The sequence below is a fragment of the Catharus ustulatus genome, chromosome 3 (genome assembly GCF_009819885.2).
Source record: "Catharus ustulatus isolate bCatUst1 chromosome 3, bCatUst1.pri.v2, whole genome shotgun sequence".
In the NCBI taxonomy this organism is placed as follows: Eukaryota; Metazoa; Chordata; class Aves; order Passeriformes; family Turdidae; genus Catharus; species Catharus ustulatus.
The window spans coordinates 52,028,773-52,055,176 of NC_046223.1; the positions used below are offsets into that span (position 1 = coordinate 52,028,773).

At 39.8% G+C, this 26,404-nt stretch overlaps 1 protein-coding gene across 2 annotated transcripts; it reads right to left on the reverse strand.

Annotated features, from left to right (window-relative positions):
• Window positions 1–921: 921 nt before the first annotated feature.
• On the reverse strand, window positions 922–25,592 carry IFNGR1 (interferon gamma receptor 1). Of its 2 annotated transcripts, none has more exons than XM_033055227.2 (7): window positions 25,490–25,592; window positions 15,660–15,774; window positions 15,098–15,270; window positions 13,794–13,942; window positions 12,933–13,104; window positions 11,795–11,910; window positions 922–5,944 (listed from the first exon to the last, which is right to left on the reverse strand). In XM_033055227.2, the coding sequence occupies exons 1-7, from the start codon at window positions 25,575–25,577 to the stop codon at window positions 5,453–5,455; spliced, it is 1,305 nt and encodes a 434-aa protein (XP_032911118.1). In that variant the 5' UTR covers window positions 25,578–25,592; the 3' UTR covers window positions 922–5,452. The 2 variants fall into 2 exon arrangements, with proteins under 2 accessions (XP_032911118.1, XP_032911119.1); XM_033055228.2 differs by lacking the exon at window positions 25,490–25,592 and adding an exon at window positions 25,023–25,113.
• Between the last annotated feature and the right edge of the window lie 812 nt (window positions 25,593–26,404).

Sequence of the window (26,404 nt, forward strand, 5' to 3'; positions counted from 1 at the left end):
ACACGTCACAGGCCTCAACTCTACCAAAACCTGGCAGCAGAAAGCACACTACAGTTCCTGGCTTCTGGAATGGAACTGAACATGCCCTCCCACCCTTCCTGCAATTAACTGAGCTACTACAAACTTGCAAAATATTCCACAAAACATAACACAAAACAGCCATGCCCAGAAAGAAAACAAAGTGTATTTATGTTCTTTTTGCTCTCTATTTTCAGTATGAAAGGATTGTATTTACTCTCTTTGAAAGGGTATTTTTGAAGGGAGATAAGGTTTCAAGTGATGTTAGCACAGAAAAAAAGCTGTTTCAATCTTAGTGCTGCACTGTGCACATTGCAAGGATTTGACAACTGCAGGATTAATTTTACAAGACACAGCAAGCTGGCAGGCAGAACCTCTTGGTTTGCCTTCTCATGGTTTACTCTGCTTGTAATGCTTTTCCTCTTCCAAGCTGTTGCTGGACAGCAGAAATTAAAACATCACACAAATAAGACTTCTGTGAGCATTTAAACTTCTAATGATCAGTAACAAGTTCCAAGGAAGGCCAGCTTTCCTCGCTCTGTAGCAATTATTCCATTCAAATGGTTTGACCATTTGATCCTTGCCTATAATTTTTCAATAGAACATAAGAAAGCATCCCCAGGCTCAAGGAATAGGACTGGACTTCAGTTACTGCAGATCAACAGCACCAAATGACAGAAGAGAAATTGCAACACTGAGGATGAAGATGGTCAGCAGGATCCAGGAAGTGGCTGCACAGCCACACAGACAGATGGGCCACACACATCTCCCCCAAATAGTGTTTGGATTCTCAATAATGATCTGGTATACACCATGTAAGTAACATGAACTGAGAGAGCTTCAAAAATACATTTAGTCTTCAGAACAAAAGCTAAAAAGTCATATAAGAGGCAAGGATACACATTTTTCTTCTTAGATTTTTTTATTTACATATTAAAACATTTAATATAAGGAGTATTTACAGGAATTTCATTATAGATTTCAGCCCGGTATCTGATAAGATAATATAGAAAAAGTATTCATAAACAAGAACTTCATAGTTAAAGGACTGAACTATAAAATATGTACACAAGTCACCTTTTCCTGAGATAAAAGGTGCTTTGTATTTGGTTTGTCATTGTGGTTGGGTGTTTTTGCTTTTTGTATTATGGTTTCTTTAAGATGTGCTGAAACTATTAATTTGAACCAAGTCAACATCTCTTACTTATTAATACTCAACTGTTTACATGGAACCACTTCAGCCCAACTGATTATTCCTAACCCTGAGAAAAACAGGTTCTCATGCAAGTTTCTTTTTCTGCAATCTTCTAGTGAAGGATTACATAAAAACGCACGAGTCTGTTCCAGGCAACTGGGACTCTACATGCTGTCTTGTTTCCACAGATGTCAGTAGGTTTGACAATTTTTTTTTAACTACATTACTGACTTCTGTGGAAAACCACACAAAAGCAGATTTGATGTTTCTGTGCCCACACACAGTACTGCCACAGTACTTCATTGTTAATTGCAGAACTAATAGTAAAAATTATAATGCCCACTCAAGAACAAGAACTAAAGAAGTTCTTAGAAATGTTGGCAGGTATGAGGTCAAAGTTTTGTGAAGGTCGCTTTCACAAGATGTAATGTTTTGGAGTCTTACACCATCACCCAAATAATCTTCAAGCAAGAGGAAGGGAGCAGTGCTAAGCAGCTAGGACAAGAGCAATAATCAGCTGAAAAGGTTTCAAGCAGCAAAACCTTGCAAGTGTATCATACTGCGTAGCTGATGGGCCTGCAGATGGCATGAATATTAAATTATTTTCAATGTATAAATGTTAGGCACTTTCATATTCTGGATCAAGGTGCTATATATGAATATTCAGAAGCTCAAGCAAACTACTTCATCACAAGAATATTAATCAATGAAACTCATTCAACTAGGTGAAAATGTATAGATAAACACTACCAGACAGGTTCCCAGTCACATTGGTCAGATACTTGCTGTTACAGAACTGCAAATGCAAGCCTAACTAGCTGTAGCTGGAAAGACATTTCCATTCTCAACCCAAGAAATCATCACACTGCAAGCTGCTAGATTGTATCCAAACAGACATTATTACCATGAACTGTCCTACTCTTAGGCTCTCAATACCACTATGGGCAACTGCTAAAAAATAGGACTGGTGGTAAGAGCTTACTGGCCCAGAAACACATCTTCTCTTACTGTGGCCTCACATTTTTAGCTAGTCACAGCTAGTAAAAGAATCCTGTGCTTTGTGCACCCTTAGACTTCTTTATTTCACAGTTACAAAAGCTGTAAGCTGGCCTGAGCAATTTAAACATCTAAACTATTACTATGCCACTAGGTAAGTATGCAGCACACAGAAGACAAACTGCAGGGATGGTGCTAGTTCAGTGGCTTTTGTATTTACTGTTCAGAAATTTTGATCTAAAAGTACATTTAACCTTGTTTTATTTCAAGAGCAGGTCTGTTGTACATATATGTGATACAACACAAAGCACTCATACCACTGTTCTTGATTTTCAGCTTCTAAAATAACAGTGTCCTTCCAGTACATGTGACTATCTGCCATGCCAAATTTCTCCCATATGTTATGATATATTTTTGTGTCATTTCTTATTGATCTTAACATCACCATTCTTAATGATATCCTAGCTCCTGGCTGGGTCCCTTTACTGACATTTGACTCCATGTGATTTGAAAGATTCAGAACAATGTACAATGTAATTGTATTGCAGGGGTAAGAGAAAAGAACCTGAGATAGACACATTTTAAAACTAGAGTGACTATCTGCATTCCCCTTCCAGTGTGTCAGCAAAGGAAAATCTTCCAGAACAATGAAACACTTAGCTCACACAAATCTAAGATGCTGAGCCTTAGTTCTAACAGCAGCAGCGTTTCCTGATGCACTGTTAAGAATGCAAATCTAATTTAAAAAAACAAAACAAAAAACTACATGCTTCTGACAGAATCTTGGTTTTGAGGCAGATACATCAAATCCAACAACTGCCACAGCTAATTCCTGATGTTCTTGGACAACATTAACATTTTATCTCTTTTTTCTGACAAAAAATACTGACAGAAGGAAAACAAACCACAAAGGTTAAATACTCTGAGCAGTTGCAAAGAAAATACTCAGCAAATTGCCTGGTCAGAAACTTCTTCCCAAAAAACAAGACTAACTTCACAGTTTCTAATGCTCTCTTTATCCCTTCAGAACCAAGTTTAAGTTCAACACTTCTCTGATATTTATAAATTCCTGAGCTATTTACTGCAATTCATATTAATCAAAAAAACCTCTAAACTCAGAAAGAAATTACATCAACTCCAATTTCTGCATAAGACACAGCTGTTCATCTACTCCAGTAGACAGCCTGCTAGGAGCTTCAGTGACGAACGACATCATTACCTGGAAAGTCAGTTTAGTTGAAGTTTCAAGTGCAATTAATACTGATTTTCAAAAAGCCTTCTCATAACACCAAAAGTGTTATTTTATGCACCTCTGCCATGGGGAGACCTACATATTAGTGCATCCTAAGCAGTAAGTCACTAAGCACTGTCCTCTAGGAACTCAATCCAGAACACAACATTGAAAAAGTTGCTAGGGGGTCTCACCATGTTTGAATATAATGCAGAAACAAATCACAGCCAGTTAACAATTACTAACTGGGCTTTCCATGACACCATAACTACAAAATTCACCTGCTTGATTTAGTGTTTCCTAAAATTATCAAACCCTGCTAACCAATCTGCTACCTTCCTGTGAGTAGAGATGGGGAAAATAGCTGTTGTCTTTAAATCTTTTGTACCATTGTGTGGTCAATATTGATAGATACAAACAGAAGCACTCCTGAAACTGCTGTATAAACTAACTTCACCTTAAGTGACTCATGTCACTGAGAAACTTAAGGACAGAAGTATTATGACACTGGTTTTCCTTTAAAACCACCTGCTGTAATGTAACATGCTAGCAATTAATATATCCTATAAAAATTTCTTTTAAAACAAACCCACAATTTTATGTAAACAGACCAACTTGTACCCGTAAAGGGTTCTTTTTTCCTGAACTAAACTTCATTAATAATGGTTCTAAATATTTCCTACAAATAGAAAATACCTATCAAATCTTCATTTAAGGGAAATAAATGGATTGCATAGATTTCAATATGAAAAAAAACAAATATAAAAATATAAAATTCTTGTTCCTCAGTTTTCAAAACTACGATCCCTAGGACACAAAATTCAGAATGACAATAAAAGTTATGAAGTACAACTTAATCACACTATTTTTCTATTGTCTTGAGACGTATTTTTAGAAGGTGATTTTGTGTAGTTCCTGAGTTATGTTATTAAAAGGGGGGAAATAGCAGTGATTTTCATCCTTCTAGAAAACATGCTTGGAAGAAGTTCTAATTATTTCTGTTTAATGAACATATTTTTCTAAAAATTAGGAAAAAATGTCCCAGAAGAAACCAGGCTTTTGAATTTTGAGGACATTATCTAAGGAATTTGTGAAACCACCCACTGGACTTTTTTTTTTCCAGTGATGATCAGTCAGCAATATTCTGACAAGGTTACTCACACCACTAGGTAATCCAAATGGGTGCTGCTGTACTGAAGTTAACAGAGTACAAATAACTGTTACTTTCACAGAATTGTTAGGGCTGGAAGGAACCTCTGGAAATCATGCACTCCAACACCCTGGCAAGGCAAGGTCACCTAGAGCAGGTGGCACAGGAACAAGCTCAGGTGGGTTTCAACTGTCTTCAAAGGCAGACTCCATGATCTCCCCTTGGGCAGCCTCTTCCAGTGCTCTGCCATCCACTCTCAATGCAAAGAAGTTTTTCCTCATGTTGAGGTGAACTTCTTGTGTTCTTATTTTATGGCCATTACTTCTTAGACATGGAATGAAAATTCCACAGATATACAGAAGAGCTTATAGGCACACTCTTATTTAAAAGAAATAGGAGCATTTAATTTAATATAAAAACACTGTTCAAAAGAAAAAGGTAAGCAAGAGGATACCTCCAATAATGGTAAAAACTCTCAAACATTTCTTGCATGTCTATCAACTGAAGGATTTCTTAAACATTATGTACATTGAGCTAATTTTGAACAGGATTTGAAGCAGAAGTGAATAATGGTACAGTTGCTGTTTTATAGTTGATGGTATGCTTTCTATAGAGTACTATTAAAAAACATGGCACTATTTCAAATAGGAAATAATGAGTTATATGATATATAAAAACATTTCAAAAAGTGGTTATTATGAAATTCCCCCACACTTTTTATGCCATTTTCAGGTATTATTTTCATTGTGTACTGATCGGAACAAGTACAACTTATAGATGTTCACAATTTAACCTGGACTTTCCATAACCTTCAGTAATGCTGTTCTTTCTGAGTTGTGGTTAAGCACTTCAGTTATCCTGGCTACTCAGTTGGCCTGTAAGCATTCACAGGCTGTTCTTCACCAACATCTATCATCAACTCCTCTATTGGAACATGAGGCTTGTCATAGCCAGAAAACTTGAAGCAGTTGCTTTGAATGGCTGTTTGCTGCGTTTCTGTGCTAGAAATCTCTGACCCTGAAGACGCACTGCATATATCCATTTGGTTACTGTTAGAAATGAAGTAACTCTCTTTTACTTTGGAATTCTGTTCATCAGCATCAACAGAGACCTCCTCTGTGTTTTCCTGCACAGGCACCTCTTCTGCTTTGGCTGGTGCCTCTGGGGAAGGGACAGAAGAGTCTTCATCACAGGAATATCCAGGACTAACAGTTTGTTCTTCTGGCTCTATCTCCAGCAAGATTACTTCACCATTCACTGGCAACTCTGAGTTGCCTGACAGTACGGACAAATACTTCCCCTCTGATCTTGGTCCCAGTAAAGCACCACTGTTCAGGTTTCTCATCACATTGACCTTAAATGGAAAAAAAAAAAAAGATGACAACTTTGTGTTAGAAAGTTGGAAAAATATGTAAGTTCATAATAACTAATTTAGCATCATTATAAACAATAACTACAAAATTAAAATCTGGCATGGTCATTGGCCTATGTCCATGAGATTAACTGTTCCAGTAACACTTGTATGCAAGATCTCAAAAATGCTTTCTTTGGGCAAGCATATTTGCAAGGATCAATCCATTTCATGTCACCAACTATATTTTGAAGTTTCCAACACAGAGGAAAATGGCAAAAGAAGAAAAAGATGTAATACTCTTCAGCTGGGGAAGAATTTCACACTCTATAACTAATGAGTACTTACAGTGGCTGTGGTATTTTCTGGCACCTGTCTCAACCAGGAGGGAAATGAACAACATACCCAGTAACCACTGCTATGCTGAAGTCTCCCAACTTATTTCACAGAGCCACTGAGCAGTCTGTCAATGCTGCAACAAACTTTGATGTTCCACTTTGAAGTCCCTTCACAGGTTGATCATTTAAATTCTTTCAATGGTCAAGGTACCAGCTTCTTTTAAACAATTATAATATACCTTCAGGTTGCTTAGATTCTTTAGGTGTTTTGGTTCTTTTAATATCTTTCAAGAGTACATACACATGAAAAACTAAGTAGATTTTCAGCTATTTGATGGTGTTCCTTAAAGATAACAGAATGCCTAGGGAGAAAGAGTTAGTAGTGTCCTTTCACAAATTTCATAATTCACTGTGTATGTGTATCACACAATATCAAGCAGTATAAATCCATTAATTTGTTAATAAAATACATAATCACTGTTTTTTCAGATACTTTGAAAAAAATAATCTGCCTGAAAATTCACATGGAGGAAAATTTGGAAGAAAGAAATGTATACAAGAGGAGGAAACACGAAGCAAAATAACATTAAGAAAAATTACAAATAGGCATAAAGTCTTACACTAGTCTATAGTCTATACTAGTGTAAGAACTGAGTGGGCCATCAAAACCAGATGATCCAATCTGACTGTGCTTCTCAAGAGTCTTCCCTGATTATAAGGTTGTAAGACTGCAGCTTTACACTCATATCTTCAGTGTGCTGACTTCATTAGAAATTCCCTTCATCTCTCACTTCAGTCCCATTATCTTATCCCTCCATAGGCCTGATATCTGCTGATGCTACTCTGTGGTTAAGGCTGGACCAATAAAAGCATTGCAATTTAGGAAAACCAACCAGCCAAACAACAAACACCACCACAAGTCAAGCATACGCTCTCTGAAGAGCAGTTATTGGTCATCTAAGTTAGTTTCACAAACAGCTGTATGAAAATCACTTAAGTGAGGCAATCCCTTGGGGAATCAAAAGGTTGCCACTGAAAAGCACATTCAGGTGGCTCCTGACAACCTGAATGCCACTCAACCATAACTTGGATCTTTATTTTCTGTTATGGAACAGAATACTACATAAAGAATATTCAGAACAATTTCCATGAGAATTCATGGAAACCACTCATTCATGAGAAGCAGATGCTTAAAACTTAGTTGCAAGTAACAGATTACAATCAATAATGGGTAGATAGTGAAAACATTAAGAACACCTTAAAGGATTTATGTACTTTTTGAGAATCTCTTTATACAGGTATATTGGATATATATCCAAAATATTGGGTACTTATGCTATACTGATCTTGAAGGGACCAGCATCTATAGTTTTTTGGGGTGGGGGGTTAGCAAAAATCTGACTCCAAATAATCACACAGCAAGTGACAAGAGAAGGTAATTCTCTGTGTAAGGTGGAATACTTGAGGAATGAGAATTACAACAAAGTATTTAGAAGCCATGGTCAAAACCCGCATTTTTAGCTTTCCATCTTTCCCCATACCAGTACATGCTAAACTGAAGTTAAAAACAAAATCCAGCTAGTTCTTGTTTGAAAATCCTTTTATGATTTTCACACAGCTCTAAAAAAATCACAGTCCTAAAATGTGTTAAGGGATCACCTTGCATTCTACATAGGTCCAGCATTTCACAGTGAGCACTGGCAATACTTAGAAATAAAATACATATTCTCTGTATAACTACATCCAAGATTTCTCAAAAAATGAAACCCATTTTTCTCTTGACAAGTTTCTGACCAAGACACTCCTATTCCCATTCATGAAAGAAGGAAGCGATCAGAAGAAAAAATTCCCATGTGTTTCCTGGTACCAAAGGTTTTTTAAGAGTCACTGAGTCATGACTACTAGACAACTCAGCAACTCATGCAATTGTTTCTAGCTTCAAAGATAATAAACACATCTTATTACAGTAACTGAATGTTTATTACAGTAACTTTCAAAAGATCTTAAGTAACAAGTGTAATTAAGATACGGTTGCTATTTGAAGAGAAGTATTTACTATAAGTAAGTTAATATTTTTCTTTTATTCACATTACCTAATAGTAGCAAACTGACAGCCAGTGATCTTAAGATGATCAGCAGTATTTTGTGGTATGTGCAGGTATTCACATAACTTCCTGTCTCAAATAACACCACCTGAGCTTTCAGGTCTTTCAGTGTCTCAACATACTTGGGAGATCACACTGCTGAAAGGCTTAAGGACATAGATAAATCAAGGAATCCACAGCAGTTAAGGTAATTAACAAATTCTTTCTTAACTTCCTTTTCTAATGATGTATCCACCTATGAATTCCAAGTTATTTTCAGGTGTACATTTAATGAAGTAGTGTTTGAGAACTCGAGTTCAAATCTTAGGATGATGGCAAAAAATCTTTGTGGTCTTTCACTTCTCTCTTACAGAGTAGAAGTTTTCTACAAAAATACTTGCCACCATCCAAAGACAAAAGACACTGAAGAAAAAGACAGGGAAGTTAAAGCAGAGAGACAAATGCCCACAGCATATCAGAAAATTATGGTCAGATTCCTTTAAAAGTGGGTAAGCCCTTATCACAAATCTTAGAACAAAAATCTAGCATAGGAATAACCATAGGACAAATTGCAATGACTAAAGACTGAAGATGGGTGGAAAGAGACAGCCTCCCGTAATACTTTTTGTGAGATAAATGAAGTTTTGACTACAGCTGAACTGCTGAAACAGATTCCCTTGATCCAGGCAGAAGACTAACATGAAGTCCTGTAAAGGAATCTATCCCATTTCACATACGCATATTCCTGGTAGGATCCTACTGTTCATAATGATATTTAAACATTTAAACAAACATGTTTTCTGATTAAGACAATCATTCATTCCCTATACCAAATGACAGCTGCACTGTGGAATAGGACCAAGACATGACTGAGATGTAATTCCTGTAATTCAAGCAGCATAGAAAAGACAATATAAAAGCTCTGGAGCCCTACTTGGCAATTATTTGTTTTAATTTTCTCTGAGTACATAAGACTTGCAAAGGTAGCTGTTTGATGGTTACTCTTTCTTATTTTTCTTTCTGTTGGGAAATTCCAAGTTTCTGGAAGTCGCTCAAATGTTGTTTTAGCATCTACTTAACGCTGCCAAGAAGGACATCACTGAAAAACAGCAGTCCTAAGTTAGGAAATCTTGCCCAGCCTTTTAACAGATGGAAAAACTCCCTAGATGTTTTATTTTTAGACAAGCTCAGGTAAGGCAACACAATGATCATAACCTGTACCAGAAGAAACACCTAGTACACATTCAAAGGTCAATTATAGGCTCCAAGTGCCATTAAGTCTACAGAGATGTCATATAATTAAACTTATCATTCATATTAATTATTTAAATTGTTTGTTCATTACTTTAAATGATGAACCATAAAATAATTTTGGTTAAGTTACTGATCACTTATTTTACATTCCCACAGTATTCCTATTACCTGTATTGAAACTACCTCTATGAGGTCTACAACTTATATTTGTCATTAGAGACTTCATTGGAAAGGGACAGAAATATAGATTATCCTGATTTGGAAGGGATCCACAAGAATCAGAGTCTACCTCCTGACACCACTCAGGGCAACTTAGGAGTTAGACTACACATCTCAGAGCATGGGCCAAAAGCTTCTTGAATAGGATTTGGGCAGTGACCACTTCCCAGGGGAGCTTATCTCAGTGCCTGACCACCTAGCTAACAATATTTATAAACAGTTATAGGCTTCCTTCAGCTCCTTAGCAATAAAATATGATGTAGCATGTGAACCATACTGGAACCTAGGAACCACAAGGTAACATCTAGCCCAGTAAAATGAGAGTATGGGCACACACGAGTTTCTACAAGGTGAGCTCAGGCATGAAGTTGGAGCATGCATCAGGAAGCTCACAAGTGTTAAGGATCACACATCCTATTTGTGATATTCTGTTTCTTCATCCTTTAAATGGGATATCACAGTGGTACCAGAAAGCCAAAATAACTATGGATCCATTGAGCACAGCACTCTAATCCTGCATGAGCCATCTTTTAATCACAGAAATTACTGTTGTGTTTACAAAGGACACAAAGTTATATAATCAGATAAGTACACTCTGGTGTGTAGATGAGAAGGTCTCCAGTGTCTCCACAGGCCTGTGCATTTTGATAGCAGGGCCAAGCTGCAGATGTCAGAGAGGTTTCTCTCATCTGATTATTTAAAGCCTGCATTATGAATGGTTACCTCCAAACTAATCCCCTGACTCCATCACAGCCCATGGAAAAAAACAGGAATTTTAGAAAGCATTTTGTCTGACTAAAAGCGCATATAATTTCAGAACAAGATGAATAATCTTGTGCTGCACAAGTTGGTGGACTTACGGACCACCTCTGACTTGGATAACTCCATTTAGTCAGAGCAATCTCACCTCCTGATATTCTATTTTAAAGAATGCAGGTTCCAGAGGGAACTTGTGCATTGACTATTTTAAATGGTTTTGAAACTGAAGAACATGTAATCGAAGATGGTTGTCTACTCCCTCTATAAATGAGATTTCCTTGATTCACTGAGAAGATACTTTTGCTGTGATTTCTGTTTACTACTGCCTCAGGTAGCAGCTCTTTGAAGTTGTGGTAGTTCATTCGTTGTCACTAACACAGCACCAGGAGAACATTACAACAGTAGTTCTTAGATACTCCACTCTTGCCTGACATGAAACCAAGGAGTGCTGCTGCTCTTTAAGGAACAGCCACTCTGTTTCCTAGGGATGGCTACAGGAAGTTTTTAAGATGGAACAGCTGTTGACCTCTCTCCCCGAGACTGCTCAGGGTGAGAGCAGACTTCCGCTGCCTCTTCCTACAGAACTATTACTCTCTCCTCTAACTCTGGACATTATTAAGAAAATTGTAGCAATTAGCAGAATTCCAATACTACTGTTCAATGAAGGAATCTCACAGCTCCTATGCTGTGAGAAAAAGGAAAAGGAAACTGAAACACAAGGAATTTTTTCAGAAAGTAAGAAAAACTGTGAGGGTGGTTTAACACTGGAAGAGATTCCCTACACTAGCTATGGAGTCTCCTTCCTTGCAAGTATTCAAAAGATATCTGGCTTTGCTCACAACCTGCTCTTGCGTTTGAACAAAAGGCTTTGGGTAGATGACCTCAAAAAGTGTCTTCTCATGCCAATGATTCAGTGGTCTTGTGTCTCTGCTAGTAGAGTGAACACAAACCTGCCTAAGTAAGCACACATTGAGATTTTAATGACCAAGTTCTCAAACTAGACCAACTACTGCCACTTCAGTTAGAGCGACTGAAGTCTAGCCCTAAAAAACTAAGAGGCATCTGCTTGCAAAGGCTATCAGAATATTAGACTGGCATAAATTCCAAGCACCTAAGAGACCATGGTAAAAAAGCCAAAAAAACCTCAACCAATCAAACCCAAGAGATTGGCATAAAGATAAAGTAGTTACAGAACTTACCAAAGACTTAGGCAGCTGTATGTTGTTTTTCCTTAGTTTCTTGCAGCCACAATACACTGTTGGTATTACAGTCAAGATCCCAATAACAACACACAGAATGATGATATGATGTGTACCTAAGGAGTTAAAGCAAAATCTACTAGGAATTTTGGAAAAACAAACCACTGCTGAACCATTTAGAACAACTTCAGAAATTGTAATAGCTCAGAATGCTTCACTGTAATGTGTGAATTTGTCAATCTACTACCTTTTTTCACTCAGGAAAACTTAATCCATAACACTTATATGGAGAAAATAAAAATTAGAATAACAGAAGCTTTTCAATTTATATATACATAATCACATTTTTATAGAAACAAAGGAATTTTCCAACTAATTTTTTGTTCCTGAGAGGCGACAGATGGAGATGATGAGATTTGTACACTTCCTGCGTGTTAGCATATTAACTGACATAACTACACATGAAACCTTCCAAAACACAGAATAATTAACAATTACTAGTAGGACTTCACCAGTCTGACTCTCCTTAATGCTCTCCCTCATCCAGCTGCTCCTGTGTGTTCAAGAAAACTGCTTCTATCAATTTTATCTCTTTGCTGAAATTACAGGCCATGATGAAGTACAACCACAATGTTTGTAAGAGGTTCGGGGATATATGTATATATATATCTGCATCACTATCTGCCTTTTATTCTCTTTAGTTAGGAAAAATATATTAATATCTTATTTTAATGACCACAAGTTAATACTTGCTTCCAGTTAAAAGTCTATACACATCATCCTCAGTGATGAGGTTGAGCAAAAAGCCAGTTGCTAGAAGAGACAATGACTATGAAAACCACATAGCTCAGAGAATGATACATCTGTGATTTTTTAATTACATCAGTGTTTATGTGCAATAAAAAATAGGTTTTGTGATACCAGCAACACTGGGAAAACACCCCAAAAAATTTAGGGTCACTTGAAAAAATACACAATTTGTAAAAGTCAGAACTGTCAAAGTGTGTTTGGAAAAGAATGACTAAGCTTTCCCTACTTTCTCTATTCTCCCAAACGCATCCCAAGCATCAAATACTTGCTAGATCAGATCTGTCTTCAGATTCAATGTGTTCTTAATATAGCATTAGAATCCTCTTACTCAATGTCTGGCTGAAAGGCACAGAAATGCAACTCTCCTCTGATGGAGTGCCAACCATCAGATCATCAAAAATTCCTTCTGCTGAAATACAGTAAGTGGAACTCTCAGTAGGAACTGGGATTTTGAGGCTGCACTTATGCATTGTACAGTTGTCCTCATAGAATTCTTCAGTCTGAAAAAAAATTGGAAGATATGTTATATCATCTGACTCACTACAGTAATGTTACAGTCCACCTTTCACTACTTCCAAAAATGTTAAAACACTATTAGATGTGTTTCCTATGTCACCTATATGCCTTGCAAAAGCTGTGTGACCATCAGCTTACTGGCTACCTTAAGATGCTGCATTTGATCAGAACATGGTATTTTGCAGCTAAAATTTCTGCTGTTCATAGTAGAGATTCACATTTATAAAGCTTGTACCTGGATGCATATGAAAAACTAAGTAAACACACCTGTTGTAATTTTCCTTGCCTTCACCCTCCACGATTGCTAAATAAACTGGTATAAACATCTTGAAAAGTAATTTTCTTAAACAAAATGTCTCTTTAGACAAGTGAGAGGGGCACAAGTTAAGTTACCAATGTTTTGGCACATACGCAGAAACAGCAGCATGTGATCAAGTAACACTTACCTTGTGTACAGCTAATGCAATAATCTAATTTTTTGGTAAGCACTCATTTGGACAACTAAAATACAGACCTTTCATTCACATATCTCATTGTAATATGCTCAACATTTTACATGTTCAACTGCTTTCATGGTATCTGATAGCTCCATGTGTCATAGGCATAAAACCCTTGTACAGTCATTTAAAGTAAACAAGTGCTTTTAATTTTAAATGTTATTTTTGGAACCTACCTCATTTTTACTATCCCAAACAGTCACGAAGTACTGAAGCTTTGAATAAATGTCTTCAATACAAGAAAGAGGGAATACAGGATGGTAAATATCTACCAGGATTTTATCACCATGTCTTGAGAGATTCAGTTTTGGTGGTCCTATTTTTCCTGCAACACGTTAACACCATTGCTGTTAGGCCAAAGCTTTTAACATAACATGGTATTTATAGTTAGTTTTCCAAAATTCATCAGAGATTTGAGAAGAATTACATATTTATTTTCATGCTGTTAATATTGCATAGCTGAGGTAAGACCTCTCAGTTGCTTAGAAGTAATGGAGGGATTTGGATACATTAACTAATCAGTTTCTAAAATGGAAACAGATTGTCCATGAAGAATTTCACTGTTAAGCAATTTAATTTTCCTACACACATAAGGCCATAAAAATTAAGCTGATAACAGAAAAAACTAACAGCAATTAAACATACACATGAACAAGAACTAAATACAAGATCCTCCTGACTAGATCCCACCATAAATCACCTAAGTTAAAAACAATACTGCACTGAAACAAAGGCTATATGAAAAGCTAAACAAATCTCACCACAAGCACCATTTGGAAACTTTGGATTTCCCATGGCAACAGCCTATGAAAATTTTTCATGTCTAATGGTCTAACTGAACACAATTTTCTTGTTCAATGGGAAAAGCATTTTGTTTCTCTTCCCCATACACGGCTACCAATTTTCTGGAAACTGTCACACTGAGCATTACTACCATAACTTGTGTCCCTTTGTCAAACTCTAGAAACCAGCCACTATTTCAAGTCATAGGACTGAGTGGGAATGGAATCATAGCAGAAAGCAAAGAATCCTTCAGCTCGAGCAATGCAAAATTCCAGTCCTAGCTAAAGCACAGCCCAAGTTAAACAGAATCCCACAGGGATTCAGAGGCAGGTGCACCCTGAAAGCTGTATGCTGGGAATGGAGCAAGCACGGTAACAAGCCTCTCTGTCTTTCCTGACTCTGTTGTATTTCCTTGCACTGCCCATGCAATGCCAGGGCCTTCCACACTGCACTGTAGACACAAAACTTACTTTTACAGTACTGATGTCAAAGACTGATTTTTTCCAAGGCAGCCCAAAAGATTTACATGAAGAACTAGTAACACAATGAAGTTTCTACTAAGCAATCATCACACTTCATTTCATCCTGGCCTCCTAAAATATTCCCAAACCCAATGCAATAACAGAGCAAAAGGAGTAATTACTAATTGTCTAAATTTTTGGAAAAAGTTACAAGGCTGAGTTTAGATTCAACTTACCAAGCCTTTGCAAAATAAACTCATTTGTTTCAACAAATTCAGACTGTTGTGACCCAACAACAGCTTTAACTCGAAACCAATGAGATGTATAAGGGTCACATATTTCCTCTGAGAGATCACAAAAATGAGCTGTAGTGTTCACACAGGTTGAGACCTTCGTGTAGTTACCTAAACTGTAAAACAGATCAAGTAATAGTTAATAGTTAATTTCAACTGCACAGTTCTGTATAATACACTGCCTGTAACGATGAACTGTGAGGGTGGCCAGGACCTGTGAGGGCACAGATTGCCAATGGAGATTGTGGAGTCCCCTCCTCCAGGGATATTCAAAAGCCAGCTGGACATAATCATGGATGACCTGCTCAAACAAGAGGTTTGGACCAGATGACCTCCAGAGATCCCTGCCAAACTCAACCATCCTATTACTTGACAAATTTTGCCGTGGGCAATCTCCACCCTACGTGACTTCACCACACAGAAACAAAAGAATTTACCATAGACTGTTTTTATACGATTCTAGAGAATACCAGGTATAGGAAATAACAAAATAGTAAGAACTTACTTGTAAGGCTTGATTTCCACAATAAAATGAGGAGTTTCAGGCACAGGTGGGTACTGCCAATGCAAAACGGTTTTGAAATTTTCAGATGTTACTACAATCTCTGTTGGTAAAGGCACTAAAATGAAGAGAACAATTGCACTTTGTTAAACACATCTTCACAAACACAAGAACATCCAAGTATAGTTCTAAATTATTTGGAAAAGGCAACATGCTAGACATAAAAATCACAAATCCTTCCCCCTAAGGAGCTAGTCTGTCACCAGTACAAACACCTATGAGCCCTGTAAGCTGATATATTATTCACTTCTCCTGCAGAGACAGCTTTTGTCCTCTTTGCAACAATGTCAGATAACCCACACACATTGAAAGCAAGTCCATCAGGCAGCCTGTATCAGGTCCATAAGCAGTGATGATTATATCCCTGTGTTGGTCTTTAACAACTATAACAGCAAGACAGGTTGTAAGACTTTACTCAAGTTAGAGGAGATTAGCACAGTTCCTGTAGATTTCTCTTGCTGTTCAGAAATTGAATTGGAGTGGATGGGCTGGGAGATGGTATCAGAGCTGGAGTATCAAGGCCAAAATACAACAGGCCTCCTAGGGAAAGTCTAGATTCCCTATGAATTTCCAACAGTGATACCTCTATCATTCCAGCAGTATTTTCAGTAAGCTGTGTTGACCAAAATAAACTACAAACATTTGTGATGAATTTGAACATTGGAGCTATAATTTTCCATTTGAAGGAACTCATTTAAAGTACACTTAACAAACAACATCAGAGGTAATGTAGTAAAGCAATCTAAAAATAAGAAGCAACACCGACAGTCTGCCATGTGCAGCAAGTATCTGTTTTAAGCAGCAACCACAATAGGGATAAGCAAGGGAGCAGCTGCAGGGGAAGGAAAATTATAGGATCCTGTAACTGTTGAAGGCTGACACATGACACTCAGGAAGAGAAGAGAAATGAAGGTCACTCAACCAAATTTAACTATTACAACTCAGCCTCTCAGTGTCTGGTTTGGTATCCTTAGTATTCTCAATGTGGCTTTTACAACATGTTGAGGGAACTCAAATTTGACCTGCTCTGATGGGAAAGTAAACCATTTTCACATCCTGAGAACGAGACCACAAATGTAACACATTACTGAAAGTAATACACAGAGGCTGAGATATGTTATTGACCACAGAGGTTTGACAGATGTAATCTAGATAACTCTGCAAATGTTTCTGTGGTTTATGTTTTAATACATACAAGAGTGGTGTTTCAGCTATTGGAAAAAAAGGATCATCAAATTCACAACCACAAGAAAAAAAAAAGGTAAGTTGACAAAAGTGTCAAGCACACAGATGGGCCAAAGCACACAAACATTACTTCAAATATTCAGTTTTTAGCCAGCCTTACAAAATTTTAACTTTTGTGTACTACTACACAAAAGAAACTGCTTAACAAAAGAGGTTGACCCCAGAGCACTGAAGGAGGTAGCAAAAGTCACAGTAAGACCTCTCCATCATCTGCCTAAGGTTTGGGGAGGTCCCTGCTGATTAGAAGCCAGCCACTATTCCAACCTACAATAAGGGCATGAGGAAAGACCCAGGAAACCAGATCTGTTAACATAACCTGCCAGGTGCTCTCGAAAGACATTGGAAGAACAATATAATCACCAGGAACATGCAACAGGGGTTCACAAAGTGAAAGTGCTGTTTAACTGATTTATTACCTGCCTAGTGGGTAAAGAGAAGACAGTGGATGTACTTCTGGATTTTAGTGCAGCTTTTGATACTGTCCCTCACCGTGTTCTTCCAAACAAGTTGACACATGCAGGCTCAGAGCACACTGAGTGAAGAACTGGCTGAAGGGCAGAGCTCAAAGGGTTGCTGTGAATGGGGCTGCACCCGCTGGGCACCACCAACGTTCCCTGGGTCCCAGTTCTAGGCCTTTTCTGTTCAGTATTTTTACCAATGAGCTGGATGCAGGAGCTGAATGCACTTTGGGCAAATTTGCCAATGATACTGAACTGGGAGGTGCTGTCTACCCTCTCAAGGCATGCAAGGCCTTGCAGAGGGAGCTAAACAAATGGTCTTCACTGTCTAGCTCACACCTCCTTTACTAAGGCTGGCTGAGTTCTAATCATTTCGTCTCCAGACAGTTCAGAGACAGTGCCTGGGGACACCACAGTTCTATTTCACTTTAGCATCAAGAGTGCAGACCACAAAGGACACTTCAGATTTTCAAAGTGCTAATGTCTAGTGTTTATGGATGCCATTTCTGCATACCAACAGTTAAAAGGCCATAATACTTTATGTGAACACTGTTAAACTTAATCCATAACAAAGCTTTCATTTTTCTAAACATGTTTCACCACATTCTGTTTTGTTCTGTAGACACAAGTGGAAGATGTTGATAGCAGTTAGTGCCACGAAGGTAATAGTTAAACATAAAATTGCTTTTAATTGATAATAAACATAAATGCAGCAGCACTCAAGGTGCAAATTCAAGCAGTGAGACAGCAGGTATGGAAAGAGAGAAGAAAACTGATCAGCAATTCATGTCATAATGCATGACATAGAAAACTCAACAAGTTCTAGTTTGCCTCCAGTTCAAAGTGATTCCCATCTGCAGTTCACCTTGCCTTGTAAGACAGTAATACTGGCTGCTGAGAAGCCAACAGAGAACAGCAGGAACAATTTTTTTACAGAAATTTAAATGTGTATGTGCATTGTAGAACAACATAAAAGGAACTTCAGAAAACAGCTCTACACCCATAGAAGAAAGGAATTGTCCTGGGGTGACTTATATGATCCTGAATTGTATCCCCATTTGCTTGTTTAGCCCAGAAATAAGTTTTTCACCTTTAAAACTAGATCTGAGAGTGAAGGGCAGGGGGAGAAGGAGAAGCAGTGGAATGTCTGGGGTGGTTGTATTCAAAAACATGAAGAGAAGAGCTTCAGCTTTCCTTCTCATGGACCATGTTGTCTGCAGCAGGGACAGCAGGAGAGAGCTCTCCTTTGCTTTTAATTAGCTTTTTTTAGCTAGCTGAGGCAGGGAAGGTCCCCAGACTGTGGCTTTTCTTTTTCTTGGAACTGCTCAGCCCTGCTCTGGACCAAAAACCCAGAAGAACACCTATGGCCCACTGGGGCTGGGACATGGTTTTTCCCAGTGCAGGAGGGACTGATCAGAGACTGAGCGAGCCAAGCTACATCCCATGACAAGGACTTTTTTAATTTGCCATGTCTTCAGAACAGCAGGAGGTTTTATTGTCTAATGTTATTCATTTTTTATACTTGTGAATACTTTGCTTGTTAAGTAAACAGCTTTTTCCACTTTTCTCCAATCTTTTTCCGAACCAGTATGGGGAGGGGCTGCTTGAATCTACTTTCTAGAGGGACCTCTTTGGAAGTTTCCTCCCAAATCTGCCTGAAACCAGGAGGCAAAGGTAGGCCAATCAGATATATCTTTTTTAAGCATGCCAGAAGAAATTGAACATGCTTGTATTTTGAGGATAAAGAACTGAAATTTTGGAAAGCAAAGGTAGTACTAAGAGAAAGGTAAAAGTAAAGATAAGCATGACCACAGGAAGTTTAGCATTAAACAGAGAACAGACGTGGGAATACAGCCACACAGTTATCTCAGCAAATTCACACCTGCATCAGTTTATAACTTGGATAGAAATGTACTTATTTGTCCACATGCAAACAACCCAAACTATTGCTGCCATACTGATGATCTCATCAGGTGTGACTACTGTGGGACATAAATGTGCATATACATAATCAAGCACCTTCTCAATGTGCAATTATCTTAACCAGTGTATTTAACATTTAGTAGACATTTATATCTTCAGAAAACTTGCATAGCTGACAGGAAAGAAATACACATAGGAGGAAATTAAAAGCCAAACTCCACTGAAAGACTTGTTTTACTGCAAGTATCTGCTGCTGCTTGATTTCAGGCTGCTAAGAAATAAGGGGGATGTTGGGTTGGTTTGGAGGGGTTTTTTCAGAGTAACATAAACAAGTGTGCCTAGCTGTGTCTTCTTAGACTAAGACAGATAAATGTTAGAACTACGCCACTGCTTGCACACAATATATGATGCAGTTCTGCTTCAAAAGTGTACATCATCAAGGCAGAAAATGCTTGTTTTAACCTACAAGACAAACCTAATTTGTGAAGAACAAGTCTAACTTGTTTTATAAATTCACTTCCCCGAGTCAAAAACAACCACTGCACATCTCTCACAAATCTCAGCAGGGTCAGACATATGTAAACCATACAGACATAAAAATTTCTTTACCAGTTTGAAACTTGACTTTCTTGTTGACTACATAAGTGTTCCTGAACAATACCACCTATGGAAAGTACTGATGAAACACAAGTTTGAAGCAGCCATATACTCAATAAAATCTATTTTTAAAGCATATACAGAGGGGATTTAATGTTTTGTATATATGTAGATGTCCTACCTGTTCAGTGAGCCTTGGCAATGCATTGCCCAGAGCAAAAATTAATTTAATGAACTGGACATTTCCGAGATGTAAAAATGAGACAGCTTTCAAGCTGATACTTGTATCTTGTGCAAGACTGAAATTCCTTCCCTCATTCTAGCATTACTCTATACATAGAGGGATTTGTCAGCACTGCTTATGCAAGTGGAAATCAACTGAAGTGCAATATTGCACAAAACAGAACAAGGCCTGATGAATCCACAATGCAGAGTTTATGCTACAGCTACCTGAAACTACAGCAGCCCTAAAAGCCATAAAAGTTCATTCAAGTCATAAGTGACTTTTTATTGTCATTTACAGACTGAAAGCAAAAACTGAAAGTTTGAAAAGACAAACTGTGAAAAAATAACAAGTAAAAATGTATTTTGAAAGTTTGTTCCTTTTTTGGATTTAAAAACAAACAAATCCTTATAATCCCCAAGAGACACATCATAGGAAAAATACTTATAAGCCACTTCAACAGGTCAAGATGGACAACAGCTTGAACTTTGCTACAGAATCATGGTCAACTCATAAAGACAGCTGCAACAGTAATCAGTTGGTCCCTTCTGGGCCCCTGATTGGGAGGTGTGCCTTTCTTGTGCCAGCCCAGTTGCTTCAGCTCACAGATTCACAGAATATTCTGAGTTGGAAGGGACCCACAAGGATCATTGAATCCAACTCTAATGTAAATGGCCCATGGGGAACCTGGACTCACACAACCCACTTTAACTGCACCCAGAAAGGGTAGCAGTTCTGATGACTTCACAAACACAAACCAGTTACTCTCTGTAGCTTTCACCACCTATGAAAATGAAGAAAAAGGAAAAAAGATAAACTTGCACTACCTTTGAATGCTTCTCCAGCATTCAGTTGCCATATGCACTGCAAAAAAACCCAATTATAAAAAAAGGTGGCAAAAAGGCAATCAATACACGGAAAGATGGATTCAGAAGGCAGCAAGTCAATGCTAAGGATAAAAAATAACACATAAAGAGTTTAGTCTACCTCTGAAGGCCAAATATATTTTTCTTTTTTTCTTTTTTCTTTTTTTTTTTTGTGCCCAACTTGGGATTCAAAGGGTTTGTGGTAACAGACTTGACTGGGAAGTACTAGACTGAATTTACAATTGTTAGTACTGTTTAGCTAGTAATGAGCAGGCTCCTGTGCTTGCCCTGGGGCTTGCTTTCCTGACTGTATATTCGAGCCCAGGGCTCACTGCCTTCACTGTATGCTGTACTGCTTATCACCTCACAGCACTGTGCCTGGGAACATTCTGTTAATAGGCATGGCAATACACACGGGCTAGCAAGTGGCCAGGGTATTGCTGCTTTCTGTATTGTATCACACTCAAGACAAAGTGGGAGGAAGAAGGAGGAAGTGTGGGACATTTGGACTGGTGGTGTTTGTTTTTCCAAGCAATCCTTCCCCATGATGGGGCCCTGCTCTCCCGGAGATGGCTGAACACCTGTCTGCCCACGGCAAGCAGTGAATTAATTGTTTTGCTTTGCTTGTGCGTGTGGCTTTTGCTCTCCCAATTAAACTACCTTTATCTCAATGCATGAATTCTCTGGCAAAATTTTACCCTTCTGATTCTCTCCCCAGTTCCGCTGGAATGGAGTGAACAAGCAGCTGCCTGGAGTTTGGTTAAACCATGACAAAATGGTCCTTGTAATCATTTATATCCTCACTTCAATCTATTCTACATAAAACAAAATTGGCCTGCACTACAAGCAGAGTTCAGCCACATGGGGGCTAGAGGAGAGTTAGGAGCAATGCCCAGCATCACAGGACCAAACTAAGCAGGAAGAGGTCACTGCTCACCACCAGCTGCAGGAGCACCAAGCATATGCCTTGGGAAGGAATGGGAAAAGTCTGTCAGAGCAGTGGTTCTTCCTGCTGCCATGTTCCCCTTCAAGGCAGCACACCTGGGTTTAGCATGGTCCCCTCTCTGTGCACTTCTGGCAGGCCAAGTGTTAAACAGTTCCTGCTCTTATCCTGCTTCAGACTGCTGACAGGAGGGGAGCTCCCTGTTGGCTGTGCTTGGTTGGGAGCTTGGCAGACTGGCAAGCACCAAGCAGCAAGGTGATGAAGAAATTTTGTACCTGCTACCTGACTGGTTTTAAGTGGAAGCAGCCATATAGCGTATGTGAAAACGCTTGTATGAGCTTGCCTTCACCCACTTTAATTTATCCTTCCAAAAGAAACCCAGGACATGCATTTCTCTTGTAATGCCACTCCCATACCTGGATGGTACTTCCTTAAAAAAATTACTGCAAATTAATTAAGCTTAAATTAACGCATGTAACAGCAATTTATGCAGAAGGTTCTACCAGAAGTTCTCGAAAGACCTCAAATTCACTAAGGAATTAGTTTACAAATTAAATTAGTTCCATGACTGGTGTAAAATTTAAAGCTGTTAATTTTTGAAATATTTACTGAAATTAAATTATTTCCCAAGTATAATGAATAAACATTATATACAGTATACAGAGCATTTTTATAGCTTCTATCGATAACAGAATTTTATTTTCTAAGGGATCAGAGGTTTGACATTTCTCTGTGGAGCTTTTAAACATTGTTTATGATAAAAAATCTCCATAAGGTTCTAAGCTGTTCTATGAGGAATGGAAGACTGAGATTACTGTCTTGAGAAAAACCACAGCAAGTTGCACAAGATGGACACTTAAAAAAAAGATGTAATAATACAAGCTAAATATTGTTTTACCTATTTTATGAGTGTTCATCCCTTTTGTTATAGATGAGAATAGATGCAATAAATGATATTTAATTCAGCACTTTCTACCATCTAATTTTTTTTTGTTTGCAGCTTGACAGTCAATTGTTATGAATGTTAATAATCTGAACTATAAACAAAATAGAAGTCAGCTGCCTAAATGAACTACACACATCCTTGGAAATGTGGCTTACAATATGCAGTAAGCACCTGAACCACCACCACAGCCTCTAAATCTTCTTCACCTTGACCACAGACCTTGTCTTCCACAATACTAAAATATACACTGAGAGTTCCCATCAATAAGTGCCCAATTCCACTGTGGAGTCAGACGCCTACCAATGCAGGCACGTTAGGCACCCAGCTGAAGGAAATGCAGGTGGTGTTCCAACTTCTGCTGGGCTGTTTGGCTTCATTCTTTTTCTAAGGAAAAGTGTTCTACAATGAAAGATGAAGATGACTGAACAGTTCCTCATTACACACTCAGCCTTCATATTTGCATTATGCTGCTGGCACATTGAAAACCCTGTAAGACTTGACAGAAAAGAAAAAATCATATAACTGTTGCCATGGAAATTCTGGGCTCCTCAGTACAAGAGAGACATGGAATTTGTGGAGCAGGTCCAGCAGAGAGCTACAAAACTCATCAAGAAATTGGGGCATCTCCGTTATGAAGAAAAGCTGAGGGAGCTGGGCCTGTTCAGTCTCAACAGGAGATGACCGAGAGGGGACCTCATCAATATCTACAAGTATCTGAAGGAGGAGAGCCAAGAATACAGTTTCTCACTGGTGCTAAGCAACAGAGCAAGAGGCAATGGGCAGAAACTAACACACAGAAAATTTCACCTGAATACGAGGAAGAACTTCTTTACTATGTGAGCGACCAAGCACTGGAATAGATTGTCCAGAGAGGCTGTGGAGTCTCCCTCACTGGAAATAATCAAGAACCATCTGGATGCAATCCTGTGCCATGTGCCCTAGGATGACTGAGAAGAAGGTTCAACCAGGTGACCCACTGTGGTCACTTCCAACCTGACCCATTCTGCTAGTCTATATGTGACAGCATTATGAACATGCTTCAGACTTCCCCTTCTACCTTAATTTTTCCCCTGCAGGTCAGCACATCTACTTGCATCAATATTATAATGAAGAAAGAACATGTTATTAGTCATTACATATAAAACTAGCATTTTCATTCAACTAATACACAGAATTATCAATCAGAATTCCCTTCATGATGCTTTTGTTCACTAAAAAAGTACATTTTCACTTGTAGTGGCTGTGACCAAGCTGAGTACAAGTCACCAAGAAAATGTTGCTTGAGTTTTCAAAACCTAACTCAAAAATCCATTCTGCTCCTTTGAGCTGAGGGTTTGCTGTACTCACATGCAGAAGAGTGAGCGTGAGCTTCCAGGCAGCGTGCCATATCATCTATACCACAGCTCTCTATGCTTACAGAGATAACTGTTGTGGCAGCCTAGGCTGGATTATAGCAGGTTTGTTTGACGATATTTACTGGTATTGCGTTTATCACCCTAAAAATGCTTAATACAATGTAGAAGGGGTATATTTTACTAGCAGTTAAAACATGCACTTAAAAGAGACTAAGTTGGAGCAAACAAGAAAATCTTTGATCCAGTGTGGAAAAAAGCTAAGTTTCTCTGCAAAGTTTGCCAGTTACAATCAGACACCAAGTCAAACGAACTGGATGTTCAAAACACAAACCATTAAGTGACAAGAATGCAGGCAGATTGCCATGTTTAGCGCTGCTAGTCCATATCAGACAAAACTAAGCAGATTTCCAAAGCATGGTGTGGCCCATGCTCAGGGGCAAACAAGTTCCGTCACTTCACTTGGGCACACAGCCAGCTCTCAATAGTCCCAATAAAAATTAAATGCATGCTCCCTTTTGACTATTAGATCGCAATCTCTGTTTTTAATTAACTTTTCCAGTTTAAAATAAACTTAGTAAGCCTCATTATTTCTTTCCTAATTTACTCGCCAAAACTCCATGCAAACAGAGATGCAACGCTGTTCTTCGCTGGCAAGCCACCCCTCCTCCCCAGCAGCGCTGTGCCTAAATGTGCGTGTTCCAGGCCGCGATCCCGATATCTTCTTTACACTCCCCACTCCCATTTTCGCACCGAAATTCCCAGTTTCTCTACTTCTTTGGACACGCAGTGCCCACAAAGCACAGCGGAGCAGGCCTGCCCGACGCATACACCAAAGCCCGTAACGCAGGCTGATGTCACCGGCGCGCCGCCGCTGCGGCACGGCACGGCACGGCACGGCCTCCGGCACAGCCTGCACTGAGCTCCGAGAGAGCTCGGCCGGGGGTCGGCTCGGCGGGACAGCCCGGCCCGGCACAGCAGAGGGGAACGGGGCCTCCACCCCGCGCCGGGCCCTGACGGCTCCCTGCGCCCGCAGCGGGCGGCGGCAGCCACGCGGGGCCCGCGGCCCCCCGGCGGCGCTCGGTCACGGAGGGGTCCGGGACAAGGCGCGGCACGGCCCGTGCCGGTGCCGCCGCCCCTCCGGTGACCCGTGCTGCCCATCGGTCGTTCGGTCGGCCTGGCCGCCCCATCCCCCCGCCTCGCCCCGCCCCGCCCGTTACCTGCGGCCGGCTGCTCCCCCTGGGACGCCGCGGCCCGGCGGGGCGCCGGCAGCGCCGCGAGAGCCAGCAGGGACAGCAGCAGCCACATGGCGCCCGGCGGGCACCGAGCGGGCACCGAGCGAAGGCCGCCCGCAGACGGCCCCGCCACTCTCCGCACGCTTGCAGCCCGCCCCGCCCCGTGCGGCGCCTGCGCCGGGAAGGGGCGGGATGCCCGGCAGTGACTGTGCGGGGGCGGGCGGCGGCGGGTCACGGCCGGGCAGCGCCTGGGGGGCGCCGCGGGAAGGGGAGGAGGGTGAAGCCGCGGAGCTGCGGCCTGGGGACGGCTCCAGCAGTGGAGAGGACGTTGTTCTCTACCCTGCCCGCTCTGGCTTTGTTAGTGCTGTGTTTTAAGTGCTGGTGCTGGGCCATGCCTATCAGCCCCAGCCGCTTGGAAAGCGCTGTCCAGCTCGTCATGTTGCGACTTGTGCTCTCTCCCCATTTCTTAAGAAACACGAAGTGTTCGCCCTGTGGAGTGTTTCAGAAACAGCACACTGAACTCATAACACGTGGAGGAGTCCTAACTTATGCTGGGAGGCTTTATCTTTCTTGGGAATAACCTAAATATATATATGCACTTCAAAACACTGAAGTCTGCTGAGCAGGATGGAGACTGCAATTTTTGCCACCTTACCGTTCCTGTGTCTCACATCCAGTGCCCCAGTGCCAGGTAATTCTGCACCTTAACCTCTCAAAGTCAAGGCCACCCTGGGCCAGAGAAGTGGATGACACAGAAGAACCCTCTGCTGCTTGCCTCTGTAGTAAATTTGAAGCGAATCGGCAGTAGTCAATTAAAAGTAATTTATTATAATTAGAGCAGGCAATAACAAGTGAGCCAACAGATCTGGGTGTTGCTGAGAAAACCCGTTACAATTCCGT

Coding starts and splice junctions, on each gene's coding strand:
- IFNGR1 (XM_033055227.2), bottom strand. CDS start 25,577: ATGTGGCTGCTGCTGTCCCTGCTGGCTCTCGCGGCGCTGCCGGCGCCC. Junction 13,943..15,097: donor GTTTATTTTGCAAAGGCTTG/GTAAGTTGAATC, acceptor AACGTGTTGCAG/GAAAAATAGGACCACCAAAA. Junction 11,911..12,932: donor GCCTTTCAGCCAGACATTGA/GTAAGAGGATTC, acceptor TTAACTCCTTAG/GTACACATCATATCATCATT.